A 19,422-nucleotide genomic window follows, 5' to 3' on the forward strand; every position below is an offset into this window, starting at 1 on the left:
ACCTGGAGTCCAGACTGCACCATTTAAAACCCGAAGACCTGATCTGTTGTGAATTCTGCTCTTGGGTTCCCTCCAGTGGTTGTTGGTGGGAATGCAGTTGTCTCTGACTCGCAGTCCTGGCCAGGTGTATCGGATAATTACAATTCTGACTGGGATATTTAGGTGTGCAGGATCCTTTAGCCCTTTCCAGTTGTCAATGTTCCTTGTGAAGTGTTGGATCTCTTTCTGGCTTCTCCTGCTTGCTGCCAAATTCAGCAAAGATAAGTGTTTTGTTTTTGTATCTGTGGCACACTGCTGTGTGCTTGTTTCAGTTTATTCCTGCTCTGTTTGTAGGATTCACTGGAGTTGCAGATATACGCTCCTACATCTTTAGTTAGATGTAGGAAGTTTTTTGTATATTCTGCTGTAGATTTTTTGAAGGGTTTTAATACTGACCGCACAGAACTCTGTCCTATCCTGTCCTATCTAGCTAGAGTGGCCTCCTGTGCTAAACCCTGTTTTTTCTGCCTGTGTATGTTTTTTCCTCTCCGACTCACCGCCAATATTTATGGGGGGCTGTCTATCCTTTGGGGATTTTCTCTGAGGCAAGATAGTATTCCGATTTCCATCTTTAGGGGTATTTAGTCCTCCGGCTGTGACGAGGTGTCTAGGTGTGTTAGGTACACTCCACGGCTACTTCTAGTTGCGGTGTTAAGTTCAGGTTTGCGGTCAGTATAGTGGCCACTTTCTCCAGTGAAAGTTCTCATGCAGCTCCAAGGTCACCGGATCATAACACTGATCCACACCAGTCAAGACTCCCAACTATGCCAATCAGGAGCCGAATCCCAGATCTGAACCAGTCAAGGTCCAGAGTCTCGACTATGCAAGTCAAGGCTCGAATCTCAGACCTGTACCAGTCAAGACCCAGAGTCCATACGATGCCAGTCAAGAGCCAGAGCACAGCCATCTTTCCCTCAGACTTGGAAGACATCCAACATCGGTCAAGCACCAAAGAGCCGTAAGGAGACTCCGCCTGGAAGAGGATGCTTGCCGTGGATATGTGAGTGAGCCGGGCCGTCACTTCCAACACCAAGGTACGGTACAGGGGTTGGCATGGGTAAGGGCAGAGGACAGGGCGGGGATCAATTGAAGCAAAGTAGGCCCAACGTGATCTGATATACTTTTCTACATGCATTTACATATTTCACATAAGGGATGGGGGCAGTGTTATGGATCACTGCGTTGAGAAACACGTGATGGTGTCTTCGCGGTGTTGGATGTTTTGATCTCCCCGAGGTCATTCATCCTTATGTTTATAGTCCTTTTACTAAGCACTGCTCCTAATAGCCAGTTTCCTACTCCACACTGATGAGGGGCAAATACCCCGGCAACGGCATTGTTGTGCCACTGGCCAAAATTATGCTCTCTCCGATTCTGCAAGCAGAGGCAGTTATGTCTCTGCAGCATTATAAAAGCATAGTGGCACTGAAGCTGCCTGGATACAGTGATCTTGGCAGCACCAGAGCAGCACTTAAAAGCTCTATAAAAAAAAGAGGAAACTGAGCATTACTAATAGACTGCATTCCTTGCCTAGGGGACTGACGACTACTAATAGACTGTAACGATGGCTGGAACCAAAACAACGAGTAGTAAATGTTGAAATGAAGAATTCCTCAATTCTTGAAAATAGAGAGGATACAAAAACTTTGTACCTATTTAATATATTGAAAATAACTTTAATTTCAGAAATAGTGCAGCATGGTGTGGTACTTGTGTCTAACAAATTCTACTAGCAAGTATGTATTCTGTAGTTAAGCCCGTTTAGATGAAAATCTGCCATTAAATATATGACTGTTGGCATGTACAACTGATCCAAATCCTGCTTCCCTTGTCTCTACTGCAATATGTTACGACTATCTGGAGAAAATAAAAGAGAGCAACATGCTCCCCTGTCTTGGACAAGGCACGGGATCAAAATCCACCATAAACAAGAAATCCAAAAAGTGAAGATCCAGCACATCTAAAAAAGTACAAAGCTTTATTTTCCAATAATTAAAGACATGGCAGTGAAAGGATGGCATGAGTAAGAAGCATTTGCTAAAAAAACGCATCCACTTTTATGGTCTAATAAGGGACTTTTTCCATACAATTTTTGACATGCCATCCTTTCCCTGCTATGTTTTTCATTACTGTAAAATAAAGCTTTAAACTTTTTACCTGTGCCGGATCTTCGCTTTATGGATTTCCTATCTGGAGAAAATTCAGATGTACATCATGTAAGTGTAAATATATGTGTAATGTGTATAGGTGTGTATTATATATAGTAACATAACAGTACTATATATGTGTGTATGGTTTCTGAGACTCGTAACTTTGTGTGCTTGTTTTTTCTCTGCTGAGCTGATGTTTATATTGATACCATTTTGAGCTACATATGACATTTTGATCCTTTTTATTGTATTTTTTTAGTGCATTGACCGAAAAACTGTAATTCTGGAGTTTCTATTTTTACTTCATGACATTTAACTTATGTTTTAAATAATTTTTTTAAAACTCTTTTTATTGAAAGATTCCACAGGACAAAGTTACAAATATATAATATCACGGTATAAGGTCAGAATGATTCAAACAGTTACCTTTATCCATTCAATACAATATCATGGAAGTAACATTACACTCTCAATAATAGAGTGAACAAATAAAGAAAAGGGAACAAACAGAATGGTATATTAGGACAATTTCCGTTAACAAGCATTGTACTTAACTAACTTAGCCGGTTCGTTATCAGAATTCAGGACACGTACCAATTAGGGCCTGTGGTGCGGTAAAAGGTGTAGTGCTGGATGGAAGATATATTTCTCCCAGCAGGATAAGATTTGGCCTGGTTTTTCCCTAAGGTTGAGGACTTGCAGTGATGTTACAATCACGTGATCAGCCCATGTGATAGGTACCTCATCTGTGGGTGTGGTTAGAGTCTATGTACTGGAGGTTTTTTTGTTTGCCACATGTTCTGCGTGAGGAGCTAGGCTGGAGTGAGCCTGAATTGGTTTTAGTCGGTTTACATATGCTGCAAAGGTTGGCGACTAGACTTATAGCAACCCTGGGAATGGCACCTGGCGGATGCCGCTGACCAGGCAGCCGCTTAGTTAAGGCCGTCCCGTGCAAGGGTGTGTCTGAGACCAGTGGCTCTCCAAGCTGGAGTATGTTTGTGTTTTTTCTCTTATTTCTGCCACTGACTGTTTAAAGTGTTAATAAACCACTGAAGTTTGGACTGAAAGCCTGTGTGTTGCCCCATCACTGCGGCCCTGCCACTGCCTACCAGAGCAAATCCCTGCATTTTGGTGGCTTGAATGCAGGCATATGCAGTGAGGCCAGACTGTTTTTGCTTATTTTTACTCTGGACTCCAGCTTATGTCCTGGGTGAAAGGAGTGGCGCAGACCCAGTCGGGGAACTCTGCAGAAATGGAGGCCACGATAAAAGTGCTTATGGAGGCCATGCGAAAGCAGCAACAGGCTACGCAGCAGCAGCAGGAGGCCATGTGACAGCTGCAGGCTATGCAGCAGCAGCAGGAGGCCATGCGACAGCAGCAGCAAGAGGCTATGCAGCAGTAGCGGATATTTAATTAACAGCAGCAGGAAACCAACCAGCTGTTGACACAGTACATCACAGCATCGCAGACAACAGGAACTTCATGGGGAATCCATGATGTCCAGAAAGCGATTCATACAGCGATTCCCAAAATGGAGAAATCTGACGACGTTGAAATGTACCTGGAGATGTTTGAGATAGTGGCTGAGAGGTAGAGACTACCCTGGGACCAATGGGCAGAAATCATTACTCCGTTTCTGGCCCCAGGACCTATGAAAGCCCATCAGGACCTACCCCCCCCCTCCGAGTAGAGGGAGGACTACACGATCATCACGGGTGACATACTGGCATGTCTTGGGGTAAATGTGATAGTCCGGGCTCAGCAGGTACACCAGTGGGAGTTTAACCCCTCCAAGTCTTCCACGGCCATTTTGGACTGCATAGTGACTGATAAATTTTGGAGAGCTTTGGCCCACTCCCTCCAATCATAGGTCGGGCAAGCATCCCCTACTAATGTGCTCCAGATGATGGACCTGATAGAACGATATGTGGCTATCAAAGAGCTCTCCAGGGAGGGACTCCCAGGATGGTGACCGGAAGGTTCACTAAATCTCCACCCCTGGCTCGGCGAGCAGAACCCAGGAAGTCCACTCAAGACTTGTCTGGGGAAGAAAGGGGCCTATATAGTCTGCTGGCGGTGCCAGGAGCCTGGCCATATGAGAGCTGATTGCCCCCACCTGACTGAGCCTATGGACTTTGGGTATCGCCAATACCATTATGCCGAACTGATTTGCGCAACTAGCACCCTAGAGGGATCCAATATGGGACATTTGTGTAAGGTTGATGTGGAGGGCACCCCAGCTGTGGCCCTACTGGACTCAAGGGGTCTCGTGACCCTGGTACAAGCCAGCCTGGTGGAAACCAGCGAGTACACTGGTCACAGGTGGGGATTGTAATTAACTTACATGATGAATTGATACTTGGAAGAGACTTTCCTTTATTTTCTGTACATTGGCAACAGTTGTCTCACCCAGGTGACAGCTGCCGACATCGGTGGCAACCAGGTTACATTCTCCAGAAGTGGGGCATGAACCTGGCGGCCTACAGGAAGAAGTGCTGGCGGTAGGGATAACCTCGCCTTCGGTGGAGGAGGGGGGAAAATTCTCCCATAGAAGTGATGGCCGGGGTTGTGGAAGACTTGCCGCCGGGACCTGAATTGTCAGACTTAAATGTATCGGGCGATAATTTTGGTATGGCGCAACTCCGAGACCCTGCTTTGGCTCGAGCCAGGGAAAATGTACTGTTTATTAACGGTGCTCCCAGCAACCTGGGGCAGCCACAGTGTTGCCACACTTTGAGCCAAACCGAGACCTATTGTATTGAGTCAAGAAAATACATGGGGAAATGGTAGAGCAGTTACTGGCACGCCAGGCATATCGTAGACTGGTAATGGACCTAGCGCATGCGCATATACTCAGTGGGCATTTGGACCAAAAGAAAACCATAGACTGACTTTTGCAGCGGTTTTACTGGCTAGGGGTCCGTCCATGAAGAAGTTAAACGGTATTGTAATTCCTGTCCAGTGTGCCAGGTAACCAGCCTCTACCTATTATAGAGGTACCGTTCGAAAGAGTGGCAATGGATCTGGTCGGTCCTGTCAATAAGTCAGCAAGGGGGCACAAACACATCCTAGTAGTTCTAGATTATGCCACCCGGTATCCTGAGGCCATTCTGCTTCGCCATACGTCAGCTAAGCTCATAGCAAAAGAACTCTTGGTTATGTTTTTTCGGGTGAGGATTCCGCAAGAGATTTTAGCAGACCAAGGAACCCCTTTATGTCAAAAATTATGAAAGAACTCTGCCGCTTGTTAAATGTTAAACAGTTGCGCACATCAGTTAATCATCTCCAAACAGATGGTCTGGTAAAAAGATTCAATAAGCTGCTAAAGAGCATGCTAAAAAAAGCAGTTTCTAAAGATGGGAAGGATTGGTGCCCCAGGTATCTACAGGGTTCTCGCCCTTTGAACTATTGTATGGCAAACATCCCTGGGGCTTACTTGATATAGCCAAAGAGGCTTGGGAGAACCAACCCCAGACAAGAGTGTGATAGAACATGTTCCAAAAATGCAGGAAAGAATGGAGACAGTCCTACTGTTGGTCCGGGAACACATGGAAGCAGCACAACGGTCTCAGAGTCAGGTCTATAACCGAAAGGCTTGGGTAAGAACCTTTAGTCCTGGGGATCGGGTGTTGGTACTTGTGCCCACAATGGATAGCAAATTTCTTGCAAGGTGGCAGGGGCCCTATGAGATTATAGAGAAGGTGGGACTGGTAGACTATAAGGTACACCGACCAGGATGGAGGAAGCGAGAGCAGGTTTATCATATTAATTTGCTTAAACCATGGAAAGATAGAGACCACCTTGGCGGGGACAGTCCGCTGCCTGCATTTCCTGTGGAGAAGGCTCCATTACCTCTGGGTGAGTTAGGAGAAGCCTTCTCCATAGTCAAAATAGCAGATACTTTGTCTCCTAAACAGGTTCAGGAGGTCCGGGAGTTAGCCAAAATATGGACGTTTTCTCTGAGCTCCCTGGACATACTTTCATAATTCAACATAGTCACAAAGAAGTGTTCCATAGTGTTGGAGGAAGCTTGGTACTTGGGTTATGTCATTGGGAGAGGAGTCCTCAAACCCCAAATAAATAAAGTGGAGGCAATACAGAACTGGCTCCGTCCCTCACAACAAAGCAGGTAAAAGCCTTTTTGGGCTTAGTGGAATATTTGTTGTGAATTCTGTGGCTGAATTCACTCCTGTGGTCACAAGTGGTACTGCAGCTTCTGAGCTTCCTCCCTCAGGTGTTCTGGTGAGCTCGTTAACTGCTTCATTACTTAACTCCGCCTGATGCTGCTATCCTTGCTCCTTGTCAATGTTTCAGTGTTGGATCTGAGCTTCTCCTGATTGTTCCTGTGACCTGCTGCTCTGTATAGCTAAGTGCTTTTTGCTTTTTTGTTGCTTTTTTTCTGTCCAGCTTGTCTTTTGTTTTGCTGGAAGCTCTGAGACGCAAAGGGTGTACCGCCGTGCCGTTGGTTCGGCACGGTGGTTTTTTTTGCCCCCTTTGCGTGGTTTTGCTTTAGGGTTTTTTGTAGACTGCAAAGTTCGCTTTACTGTCCTCGCTCTGTCCTAGAATATCGGGCCCCACTTTGCTGAATCTATTTCATCCCTATGTTTTGTCTTTTCATCTTACTCACAGTCATTATATGTGGGGGGCTGCCTTTTCCTTTGGGGAATTTCTCTGGGGCAAGTCAGGCCTATTTTTCTATCTTCAGGCTAGCTAGTTTCTTAGGCTGTGCCGAGTTGCCTAGGTAGTTGTTAGGCGCAATCCACAGCCGCTTTTAGTTGTGTTTAGGATAGGATCAGGTGTGCAGTCTACAGAGTTTCCACGTCTCAGAGCTCGTTCTTGTATTTTTGGGTATTTGTCAGATCACTGTGTGCGCTCAGATCGCTAAGCACACTGTGTTTCTGGATTGCCTTTATAACACCTGTCATTAGCAAACAACAGATATTACAGGCGATTTATTTTGCAATGTTGTCCGTGCCTTTAACAGACTGCTTGAAAGGTAGGAAGTCTGTGATGGTCCACTGGAATGATCAGATAGAAGAGGCCTTTATAAAGTTAAAATCAGTACTGTGTGGTACACAGGTTCTGATTACACCAGATTTCAAAAGAGAGTTCATCGTGCAGACCGATGCCCCTGAAATAGGTCTTGGTGCCGTGTTGTCTCAAGAGATTAATGGGGAAGAGCATCCCATTAGTTTCCTGAGCCGGAAGCTTACCCCAGCCGAAACCAGGTACAGTATTGTGGAGAGAGAGAGTGCCTGGCCATTAAGTGGGCACTTGAGTCTCTTCGCTATTATTTGCTGGGGAGAACATTTCATTTGGTGACCGATTATTCCCCTCTTGCATGGATGAGTCAAGCTAAGGAGAGGAATGCGCAAGTCACCAAGTGGTTTCCGTCCCTGCAATATTTAAAATTTTCAAAACATCGGGCAGGCAGATTACAGGGGAACGCAGATGCCCTGTCCAGAGTCCACTGTATGTCATGTGTCCACCCCCATAGGGTTGAACAAAGGAGGGAGGTATGTGGTGCAGTAAAAGGTGTAGTGCTGGATGGAAGATATATTTCTCCCAGCAGGATAAGTTTTGGCCTGGTTTTTCCCTAAGGTTGAGGACCTGCAGTGATGTCACGATCAGGTGATCAGCCCATGTGATAGGTACCTTATCTGTGGGTGTGGTTATAGTCTATGTAATGGAGTTTTTTTTTGTTTGGCACATGTTCTGTGTGAGGAGCTAGGCTGGAGTGAGCCTGAATTCTTTTTTGTCGGTTTACATATGCTGCAAAGGTTGGCGACAAGACTCATAGCAACCCTGGGAATGGCACCTGGCGGACGCCGCTGACCTGGCAGCCACTTAGTTAAGCCCATTCCGTGCAAGGGTGAGTCTGAGACCAGTGGTTCCCCCAGCTGGAGTATCTTTGTGCCTTTTTCCTCTTACTTTCTGCCACTGACTGTTTAAAGTGTTAATAAACCACTGAAGTTTGGACTGAAAGCCTGTGTGTTGCCTCATCACTGCGGCCCTGCCACTCCCTACCAGAGCAAATCCCTACAAGCCATATCGGAAGTAAACTCTTTAAGTCTATGTATATCATACATCACATTCCATATGTTTAACAGAACACTCATCAGGACTCGTAACATGAGATTGACAAAGTCATGGCACATTTCTTCGTCCTCAATACCCAAGATATATATCTCTGGACCACATTAAATTGGTATCCTAATTATCCGGTCTAATGTAGTTATCACTTCAATTTCATATCAAACCTATATCAACTAGGGGGTATACGTCATCCTTAAGGTTCTTAACTGGGTTTTGGTTAATTATAATGCCTAAATATTTGAACTTCTGTACTACTTGTAATCCAAAAACCACAGGTTTAGCCATATTATCTATAAATTGCATGACCACAGATTTGCTCCAATTAATTTTGAGACCTGACAATTCCCCAAAACAGTTAATGAGGTCATTTGCCTTCGGGAGGGATTGCTCCACTTTATTTAAGAAGAGCACCAGGTCATCAGCATATAATCCCACTTTATCAATTCTGGAATTTATATTAATGCCCTCTACCAAAGGGTCCTGTCTGATCTTAAGAGCAATAGGCTCTATCGCTAGAGCAAAGAGCATCGGTGATAAAGGGCAGCCTTGTCTGGTTCCTCTACCCAGATCAAAGTATTCCAACAGTATTCCATTTAACCCCTTAATCCCATATGACGTACTATCCCGTCCAGGTGACCTGGGACTTAATTCCCATGGACGGGATAGTACGTCATATGCGATCGGCCGCGCTCACGGGGGGAGCGCGGCCGATCGCGGCCGGGTGTCAGCTGCCTATCGCAGCTGACATCCGGCACTATGTGCCAGGAGCGGTCACGGACCGCTCCCGGCACATTAACCCCCGGCACACCGCGATCAAAGATGATCGCGGTGTGCCGGCGGTGCAGGGAAGCATCGCGCAGGGAGGGGGCTCCCTGCGGGCTTCCCTGAGACGATCGGTACACGGTGATGTGCTCACCGTGTACCGAGCGTCTTCTCCCTGCAGTCCCCGGATCCAAAATGGCCGCCGGGCTGCATCCGGGTCCTGCAGGGAGCACTTCCGGGTCAGGATCAGGCTGCAGCTGCAGCTCTAATCCTGCCCGGCTGTATGTCAGATCACCGATCTGATAGAGTGCTGTGCACACTGTCAGATCGGTGATCTGTGATGTCCCCCCCTGGGACAAAGTGAAAAAGTAAAAAAAAAAATTTCCGCACTTGTAAAAAAAAAAATAAAAAAAAAATTCCTAAATAAAGCAGAAAAAAAAAAATATTATTCCCATAAATACATTTCTTTACATAAAAAAAAAACAAAAAAACAATAAAAGTACACATATTTAGTATTGCCGCATCCGTAACGACCCGACCTATAAAACTGGCCCACTAGTTAACCCCTTCAGTGAACACCGTAAGAAAAAAAAAAAAAAAAACGAGCCAAAAAACAACGCTTTATTATCATAACGCTGAACAAAGAGTGGAATAACACGCGATCAAAAAGACGGATATAAATAACCATGTTACCTCTGAAAACGTTATCTTGTCCCGCAAAAAACGAGCCGCCATATAGCATCATAACCAAAAAAATAAAAAAGTTATAGTCCTCTGAATAAAGCGATGCCAAAATAATTATTTTTTCTATAAAATAGCTTTTATCGTATAAAAGCGCCAAAACATAAAAAAAATGATATAAATGAGGTGTCGCTGTAATCGTACTGACCCGAAGAATAAAACTGCTTCATCAATTTTACCAAACGCGGAACGGTATAAACGCCTCCCCCAAAAGAAATTCATGAATAGCTGGTTTTTGGTCATTCTGCCTCACAAAAAAATCGGAATAAAAAGCGATCAAAAACTGTCACGTGTCCGAAAATGTAACCGATAAAAACGTCAACTCGTCCCGCAAAAAACAAGACCTCACATGACTCTGTGGACCAAAATATGGAAAAATTATAGGTCTCAAAATGTGGAGACGCAAAAACTTTTTTGCTATAAAAAGCGTCTTTTAGTGTGTGACGGCTGCCAATCATAAAAATCCGCTAAAAAACTCGCTATAAAAGTAAATCAAACCCCCCTTCATCACCCCCTTAGTTAGGCTAGGTTCACATTGCGTTAATGGGTTAACGCTAACGGACAGCGTTGCACGGCGAAAATGTCACAATTAACGCCGTGCAACGGGTCCGTTAGCACACCCATTGACAGCAATGTGATTTTCAGGTGTAGCGCATCGCTAGAGCGTGCCATTTTCGGCTCGCGCTAGCAAGGTGCCATTCTTTTGTGGCGCGCCTCAGACGCTGCTTGCAGCGTCCGCGGCGCGCCCGAGGTCCGATCCCCGATCTTCCAGAGCGGGGACGTTAACGCGACCACTAAACACGACACCTAAAAAGACATTGTGTTAGCGCAATCCGCTAGTGCTAAACGGATTTCCCTAACGCAATGTGAACCTAGCCTTAGGGAAAAATAATAAAATTAAAAAAAATGTATTTATTTCCATTTTCCGGTTAGGGTTAGGGTTAGGGCTAGGGTTGGGGCTAGGGTTAGGGTTTGGATTACATTTACGGTTGGGATTAGGGTTGGGATTAGAATTAGGGGTGTGTCTGGGTTAGGTGTGTGGTTAGGGTTACAGTTGGGATTAGGGTTAGTGGTGCGTTTGGATTAGGGTTTCATTTATAATTGGGGGGTTTCCACTGTTTAGACACATCAGGGGCTCTCCAAACGCGACATGGCGTCCGATCTCAATTCCAGCCAATTCTGCATTGAAAAAGTAAAACAGTGCTCCTTCACTTCCGAGCTCTCCCGTGCGCCCAAACAGGGGTTTACCCCAACATATGGGGTATCAGCGTACTCGAGACAAATTGGACAACAACTTTTTGGGTCCAAGTTCTCTTGTTATCCTTGGGAAAATAAAAATTTGGGGGGCTAAAAATCATTTTTGTGGGAAAAAAAAGGATTTTTATTTTCACGGCTCTGCGTTGTAAACTGTAGTGAAACACTTGGGGGTTCAAAGTTTTCACAACACATCTAGATAAGTTCCATGGGAGGTCTAGTTTCCAATATGGGGTCACTTGTGGGTGGTTTCTACTGTTTGGGTACATCAGGGGCTCTGCAAATGCAACGTGACGCCTGCAGACCAATCCATCTAAGTCTGCATTCCAAATGGCGCTCCTTCCCTTCCGAGCTCTGCCATGAGCCCAAACAGTGGTTCCCCCCCACATATGGGGTATCAGCGTACTCAGGACAAATTGAACAACAACTTTTGGGGTCCAATTTATTCTGTTACCCTTGTAAAAATACAAAGCTGGGGGCTAAAAAATCATTTTTGTGAAAAAAAAAAAGAATTTTTATTTTCACGGGTCTGCGTTATAAACTGTAGTGAAACACTTAGGGGTTCAAAGTTCTCACAACACATCTAGATAAGTTCCATGGGAGGTCTAGTTTCTAATATGGGGTCACTTGTGGGGGGTTTGTACTGTTTGGGTACATCAGGGGCTCTGCAAATGCAACGTGACTCCTGCAGACCAATCCATCTAAGTCTGCATTCCAAATGGCGCTCCTTCCCTTCCGAGCTCTGCCATGCGCCCAAACAGTGGTTCCCCCCCACATATGGGGTATCAGCGTACTCAGGACAAATTGGACAACAACTTTTGGGGTCCAATTTATTATGTTACCCTTGTGAAAATACAAAACTGGGGGCTAAAAAATTTTTGCGAAAAAAAAATAAATTTATTTTAACGGCTCTGCGTTATAAACTGTAGTGAAACACTTGGGGGTTCAAAGCTCTCAAAACACATCTAGATAAGTTCCTTAGAGGGTCTAGTTTCCAAAATGGTGTCACTTGTGGGGGTTTTTAATGTTTAGGCACATCAGGGGCTCTCCAAACCAACATGGCGTCCCATCTTAATTCCAGTCAATTTTGCATTGAAAAGTCAAATGGCGCTCCTTCCCTTCCGAGCTCTGCTATGCACCCAAAAAGTGGTTTACCCCCACATATGGGGTATCGTCGCACTCAGGACAAATTGCACAACAACTTTTGTGGTCTAATTTCTTCTCTTACCCTTGGGAAAATAAAAAATTGGGGGCGAAAAGATCATTTTTGTGAAAAAATAAGATTTTTTATTTTTACGGCTCTGCATTATAAACTAATGTGAAGCACTTGTTGGGTCAAAGTGCTCACCACACATCTAGATAAGTTCCTTAAGGGGTCTACTTTTCAAAATGGTGTCACTTGTGAGGGGTTCCAATGTTTAGGCACATCAGGGGCTCTCCAAACGCAACATGGCGTCCCATCTCAATTCCAGTCAATTTTGCATTGAAAAGTCAAATGGCGCTCCTTTCCTTCCGAGCTCTGCCATGCGCCCAAACAGTGGTTTACCCCCACATATGGGGTATCGTCGCACTCAGGACAAATTGCACAACAACTTTTGTGGTCTAATTTCTTCTCTTACCCTTGGGAAAATAAAAAATTGGTGGCGAAAAGATTATTTTTGTGAAAAAATATGATTTTTTATTTTTACGGCTCTGCATTATAAACTTCTGTGAAGCACTTGTTGGGTCAAAGTGCTCACCACACCTCTAGATAAGTTCCTTAAGGGGTCTACTTTCCAAAATGGTGTCACTTGTGGGGATTTCAATGTTTAGGCACATCAGGGGCTCTCCAAACGCAACATGGCATCCCATCTCAATTCCAGTCAATTTTGCATTGAAAAGTAAAATGGCGCTCCTTCCCTTCCGAGCTCTGCCATACGCCCAAACAATGGTTTACACCCATATACGGGGTATCAGCGTACTCAGGACAAATTGGCCAACAATTTTTGAGGTTCAATTTCTTCTCTTACTCTTGGGAAAATAAAAAATTGGGGGCGAAAAGATCATTTTTGTGAAAAAATATGATTTTTTATTTTTACGGCTCTGCATTATAAACTTCTGTGAAGCAATTGGTGGGTCAAAGTGGTCACCACACATCTAGATAAGTTCCTTAGGGTGTCTACTTTCCAAAATGGTGTCACTTGTGGGGGGTTTCAATGTTTAGGCACATCAGTGGCTCTCCAAACGCAACATGGTGTCCCATCTCAATTCCTGTCAATTTTGCATTTAAAAGTCAAATGGCGCTCCTTCCCTTCCGAGCTCTGCCATGCGCCCAAACAGTGGTTTACCCCCACATATGGGGTATCAGCGTACTCAGTACAGATTGTACAACAATGTTTGGCATCCATTTTATCCTGTTACCCTTGGTAAAATAAAACAAATTGGAGCTGAAATAAATTTTGTGTGAAAAAAAGTTAAATATTCATTTTTATTTAAACATTCCAAAAATTCCTGTGAAACCCCTGAAGGGTTAATAAACTTCTTGAATGTGGTTTTGAGCACCTTGAGGGGTGCAGTTTTTAGAATGGTGTCACACTTGGGTATTTTCTATCATATAGACCCCTCAAAATGACATCAAATGAGATGTGGTCCCTAAAAAAAAATGGTGTTGTAAAAATGAGAAATTGCTGGTCAACTTTGAACCCTTATAACTCCCTAACAAAAAAAAATTTTGGTTCCAAAATTGTGCTGATGTAAAGGAGACATGTGGGAAATGTTACTTATTAAGTATTTTTGCGTGACATATCTCTGTGATTTAAGGGCATAAAAATTTAAAGTTGGAAAATTGCGAAATTTTCGAAATTTTCGCCAAATTTCCGTTTTTTTCACAAATAAACGCAAGTTATATCGAATAAATGTTACTACTAAAATGAAGTACAATATGTCACGAGAAAACAATGTCAGAATCGCCAAGATCCGTTGAAGCGTTCCAGAGTTATAACCTCATAAAGGGACAGTGGTCAGAATTGTAAAAATTGGCCCGGTCATTAACGTGCAAACCACCCTCGGGGCTTAAGGGGTTAAAAGGATATTAGCTCTTGGCATGCAGAAAAGTAATTTAATCCAACTACAATATTTATCAGAGAAACCAAATTTCAGAAGCACACATTGCAAAAATTTCCACTCCAAACAATCGAAAGCTTTTGACATGTCTAAAGAAGTTATCACTCAAGGCTCCCCATATTTGTCACTTATCTGTGTTAAAACTTGAACATATCTCCTAATATTAGATGAGGTGGACCTACCTGGCATAAAGCCAGATTGATACTCATGTATAATGCTGAATATTACTGTTTTTAACCGATTGGCTATAAGTTTTGTAAGTATTTTGTAGTCTGTTTTCAGTAGGGATATGGGGCGATAAGAACTACACTCCTCAACTGGTTTATCTGGCTTAGGAATTACCACTACAGTGGCATCATAAGGATTGAGGAAGAGATTGTCTTGTAAGTGCTCCAGAAAGGTTTTGCAAGAGAACCGGGCCTATCTGATCTACTGTATATATCTTTTGTATAATTCTATGGGTATGCCATCAGGCCCTGGAGCTTTCCATTAGAGAGAGACAGCTGCTTCCCTTATTTATTCCAGAGTGACGTCACCGCTGTGCTTTCCGGCCGCTGTGCTTACACAGTGCAGAGAAGCACAGCGCCGGGGGACAGACAGTGGAAGGTAAGTATGTAGTGTTTTTTTTTTTTTACATTTACGCTGGTAACCAGGGTAAACATCGGGTTACTAAGCGCGGCCCTGCGCTTAGTAACCCGATGTTTACCCTGCTTACCAGGGGACCGGCATCGTTGGTCGCTGGAGAGCTGTCTGTGTGACAGCTCTCCAGCGACCAAACAGCGACGCTGCAGTGATTGGGATCGTTGTCTGGATCGCTGCAGCTTCGCTAAATGTGAAGGTACCTTAAGCTTCTGCTCCCCAATAGAGGACTCCCTTTTAATATTGGTTTAAATAATTTTATATTTTCATAGACCGGTCTTTTTAGGACACGACAATACCAAATATGTTTTTTATTATTATTTATTTATTTTAATGGGACAAAATGCAGGCAATTCAAATTGTTACTTTTTTTTTTCTTTTTCATATTTTTATTAAACATTTCTTTTATTTTTACTTTATTTTTTAATCTTTCTAGGGGGCCTGAACCAGAGAATGTTTAATTACTTATACTGTATACAGCAATATTACAGTATTGCAGTATACAGGGAAACTTTGGTTCTCCTTTGGAGCTCAGCCTGTAGCTGAGCTTCTTTACAGGATCAAGACGGCAGTTATAGTTGTCTCTAAACAGGCCCCTGATCTGCAATCTTGAGGAGCTGCAGCAGCATTTAAGTGGCTAAACGACAGCCATTTTGCGCTCGCTCCCGCCTCTGCAGTTAGAGGCAGAGGCGGCTATATGATGCAGCTGGCATCTGTTTGGTATGAAGCAGCTCAGCTCCTGAGCCTGCTTCATACGTTCCTTATTGAACTATGATGATAATGTATGCCATAGGTCATTAAGAACCTGGCTGGAGCTTTAAGGTCATCTAACTAATAACACAGCTAGGTAGGATAGTATAACACAAGTTCAAACATTACATATTCCTGGAAACAAATGGATATTCCATCGCTGGGAAAATAAACTTTAAATCTTTATGTGAATGAGACTGGAAGTGGTGGACATAGCAGTTTAGAGGATAAAGCGGTTCAAAAGAGATGTCAGTGAAGCACATTGGGGTGGTGTATGGGTTAATAATGAGGATAATCTATGCATCAGCCCACTCTTGGTAGACTTACAACCCCATTGGCATAAAAGGTTCAAATATTATTAATTCATTTGTGGTCAGGATGGTATTTTGTAACTTATTTTGTACTATCCTACCCAGCAATGTAATTAATTTACTGATCCTAAAACTACAGACAGGTTCCCTTTAAAGGTTGAAATTGAGACATGAGTTCCATCAAATTTGAAATGTTGAATGGCACTTCGTTTAAAGCTGATCTTTCCATGAAAAAAACAACAGACATAATGACAGGACCCCAAAGAACCTCACTGTAAGTTATTTGGTTCCGCCAATTGCTGGCCGTATCTCTGTTATAATGAGTACTGAATTGTGACTCTGATATATAGAAGTACAATATAATGATATTTATGGGTATAGTCTCAGATAGCATTATTTATATGTACAGTATAGCAGTAATATTTATGTGCACAATATATATAGTAATAGTATTTATGTGTACAATTAGTGTCAGCTATATCTATATGAATAGTATAGTGCACTGTCATTTATATATACAGTACACATGAGCAAAAAGGTTTTGCAGGACCTTGGACTGGCGTCCATGCCAAGACTTCTTGATAGCCGGGCCAGGTCAGCGTAAACTTCCTTGGCCAGCACTCATACTGGCATCCCGGATGCCTCTTGGGAATAATAGACCGATGTGATGTCATGATTCACGTCATGACGTTACAGTGAGGCCTAAGTTATGAAGATTTGGGGACATACTAATTACAAGAGATGTCAGCCGAGGAAGTTTGTACTTCCCTGGTCTGGTTGCCAAAATGTACCATCATGGACACTGGACCAGGGTCTTGCAAATCTTTTACGCAACTCTAGTGTCCAATATATACCGTAGTAATGCTGAAACTGAACATAATTTGTTTGCAAGAATAGAATATGGTTCATAAGAAATCATTTCATATGGTGGGATCAGTGTTCCCAATGTGACACTGAGCTTTAGGTTACGCCTTTGTACAGACATATGAATCCATCCATGTAAGCAGTGCAGTACCAAAATTCAAAAAGTCCAACATTTTGGAGCACATTTCTATCAGTTTATCAATTTGCTTCAGTCAGAGGAGATGACTGCTGTGAAGTACAATCTGATTCTTTTATTTTGCCTGATAAAAGTCAACTGTCTTTGTTCAACTAGTGAATAAGTGACATACAGTACAGACCAAAAATTTGGACACACCTTCTCATTTAAAGATTTTTCTGTATTTCCATGACTATGAAAATTGTACATTCACACTGAAGGCATCAAGACTATGAATTAACACATGTGGAATTGTATACTTAACAAAATTGTGTGAAACAACTGAAATTATGTCTTATATTCTAGGTTCTTCAGAGTAGCCACCTTTTGCTTTGATGACTGCTTTGCACACTCTTGGCATTCTCTTGATGAGCTTCAAGAGGTAGTCACCGGGAATGGTCTTCCAACAACCTTGAAGGAGTTCCCAGAGATGCTTAGCACTTGTTGGCCCTTTTGCCTTCACTCTGCGGTCCAGCTCACCCCAAACCATCTTGATTGGGTTCAGGTCTGGTGACTGTGGAGGCCAGGTCATCTGGCGTAGCACCCCATCTCTCCTTCTTGGTCAAATAGCCCTTACACAGCCTGGAGGTGTTTTGGGGGTCATTGTCCTGTTGAAAAATAAATGATGGTCCAACTAAATGCAAATCGGATGGAATAGCATACCGCTGCAAGATGCTGTGGTAGCCATGCTGGTTCAGTATGCCTTCAATTTTAAATAAATCCCCAACAGTGTCACCAGCAAAACACCCCCACACCATCACACCTCCTCCTCCATGCTTCACAGTGGGAACCAGGCATGTGGAGTCCATCTGTTCACCTTTTCTGCGTCGCACAAAGACACGTTGGTTGGAACCAAAGATCTCAAATTTGGACTCATCAGACCAAAGCACATATTTCCACTGGTCTAATGTCCATTCCTTTTGTTCTTTAGCCCAAACAAGTCTCTTCTGCTTGTTGCCTTTCCTTAGCAGTGGTTTCCTAGCAGCTATTTTACCATGAAGGCCTGCTGCACAAAGTCTCCTCTTACCAGTTGTTGTAGAGATGTGTCTGCAGCTAGAACTCTGTGTGGCATTGACCTGGTCTCTAATCTGAGCTGCTGTTAACCTGCGATTTCTGAGGCTGGTGACTCAGATAAACTTATCCTCAGAAGCAGAGGTGACTCTTGGTCTTCCTTTCCTGGGGCGGTCCTCATGTGAGCCAGTTTCTTTGTAGCGCTTTTTGCCACTGCACTTGGGGAGACTTTTAAAGATTTCCCAATATTTCGGACTGACTGACCTTCATTTCTTAAAGTAATAATGGCCACTCGTTTTTCTTTACTTAGCTGCTTTTTTCTTGCCATAATACAAATTCTATCAGTCTATTCAGTAGGACTAGCAGCTGTGTATCCACCAGACTTCTGCACAACACAACTGATGGTCCCAACCCCATTTATAAGGCATGAAATCCCACTTATTAAACCTGACAGGGCACACCTGTGAAGTGAAAACCATTTCTGGTGACTACCTCTTGAAGCTCATCAAGAGAATGCCAAGAGTGGGCAAAGCAGTCATCAAAGCAAAAGGTGGCTACTTTGAAGAACCTAGAATATAAGATATATTTTCAGTTGTTTCACACTTTTTTGTTAAGTATATAATTTCACATGTGTTAATTCATATTTTTGATGCCTTTAGTGTGAATGTTCAATTTTTTATAGTCATGAAAATACAGAAAAATCTTTAAATGAGAAGGTGTGTCCAAACTTTTGGTCTGAACTGTATATGTCTAAAGAACAGCATGTGGCACTCAAAAACCAAAACTAAACCTTCACATACGGCTGAGATAGTATTTTTATTACTGTCTCGTAGCTGTTCTGGGCATATGTACAACATTATATGTTCATTATTAAGACTGTTCTACTTATATGTTTCTGACTGTATGTATGCGATCTTATTATTGCACCGCTTTGCTTTCTTTTAGTCCTAACAAAACCAGAGAAAAACTGAGTACCGTAATAAAGTGAATGTGTTTACTGAAGCCAACTTCCGGCCTGTGTTGTGCCTGTTTCTGTAATCCAGTGCAATTCTGCAGTTTACAGCCACTTGTGCACACTTGCCAAGTAATGTGATAATCTCTTACCCACCTGAAGCCATGTAGTGAAGCATGGCAGAGAGGAAAAACACACGCAGAAAATCTATCAGATGCATGCTTGTGGAGATATCTGCTCACGTGGTGCTCTGCCGATGAGAGGTACTGGAAGTCCATCACAGGATAAGGGAGGGGAATGAAAGAGGGAGACAGAGACAAGGCTACACATGGAACAAATTAATAACATATGTATTACCCTATGGACCATTTCTAGCCTGACGTCCTACAGGCAACATAACATAATGTAATATTCCAGGGGAAATCAGGTTAATTTAATACATATTTTTTCTTCTCACATAGCTTAATGGTCAGAGTCCCTTTTCCCATTACGCCACTGTTTGCCAAACTATCCCTAACACCATAAGCCCTTTATCCTTGGCTGTTTGATCTTGTAATATGACGCAGGACCTATATC

At 43.2% G+C, this 19,422-nt stretch overlaps 1 protein-coding gene across 2 annotated transcripts in view; it reads right to left on the minus strand.

Moving 5' to 3' along the window:
- The window catches only part of LOC138670407 (serotransferrin-1-like), a 192,632-nt gene extending 173,502 nt beyond the window's left edge, over positions 1 to 19,130 (minus strand). For both annotated transcript variants that reach the window (XM_069757714.1, XM_069757703.1), the window contains exon 1: positions 19,003 to 19,130. In XM_069757714.1, the coding sequence (XP_069613815.1) occupies positions 19,003 to 19,066 (64 nt within the window). In that variant the 5' untranslated portion in view covers positions 19,067 to 19,130. The remainder of the gene's footprint in view (positions 1 to 19,002) is intronic.
- Positions 19,131 to 19,422: the final 292 nt, after the last annotated feature.

Source organism: Ranitomeya imitator, chromosome 1 (assembly GCF_032444005.1).
Source record: "Ranitomeya imitator isolate aRanImi1 chromosome 1, aRanImi1.pri, whole genome shotgun sequence".
Lineage (NCBI taxonomy): Eukaryota > Metazoa > Chordata > Amphibia > Anura > Dendrobatidae > Ranitomeya > Ranitomeya imitator.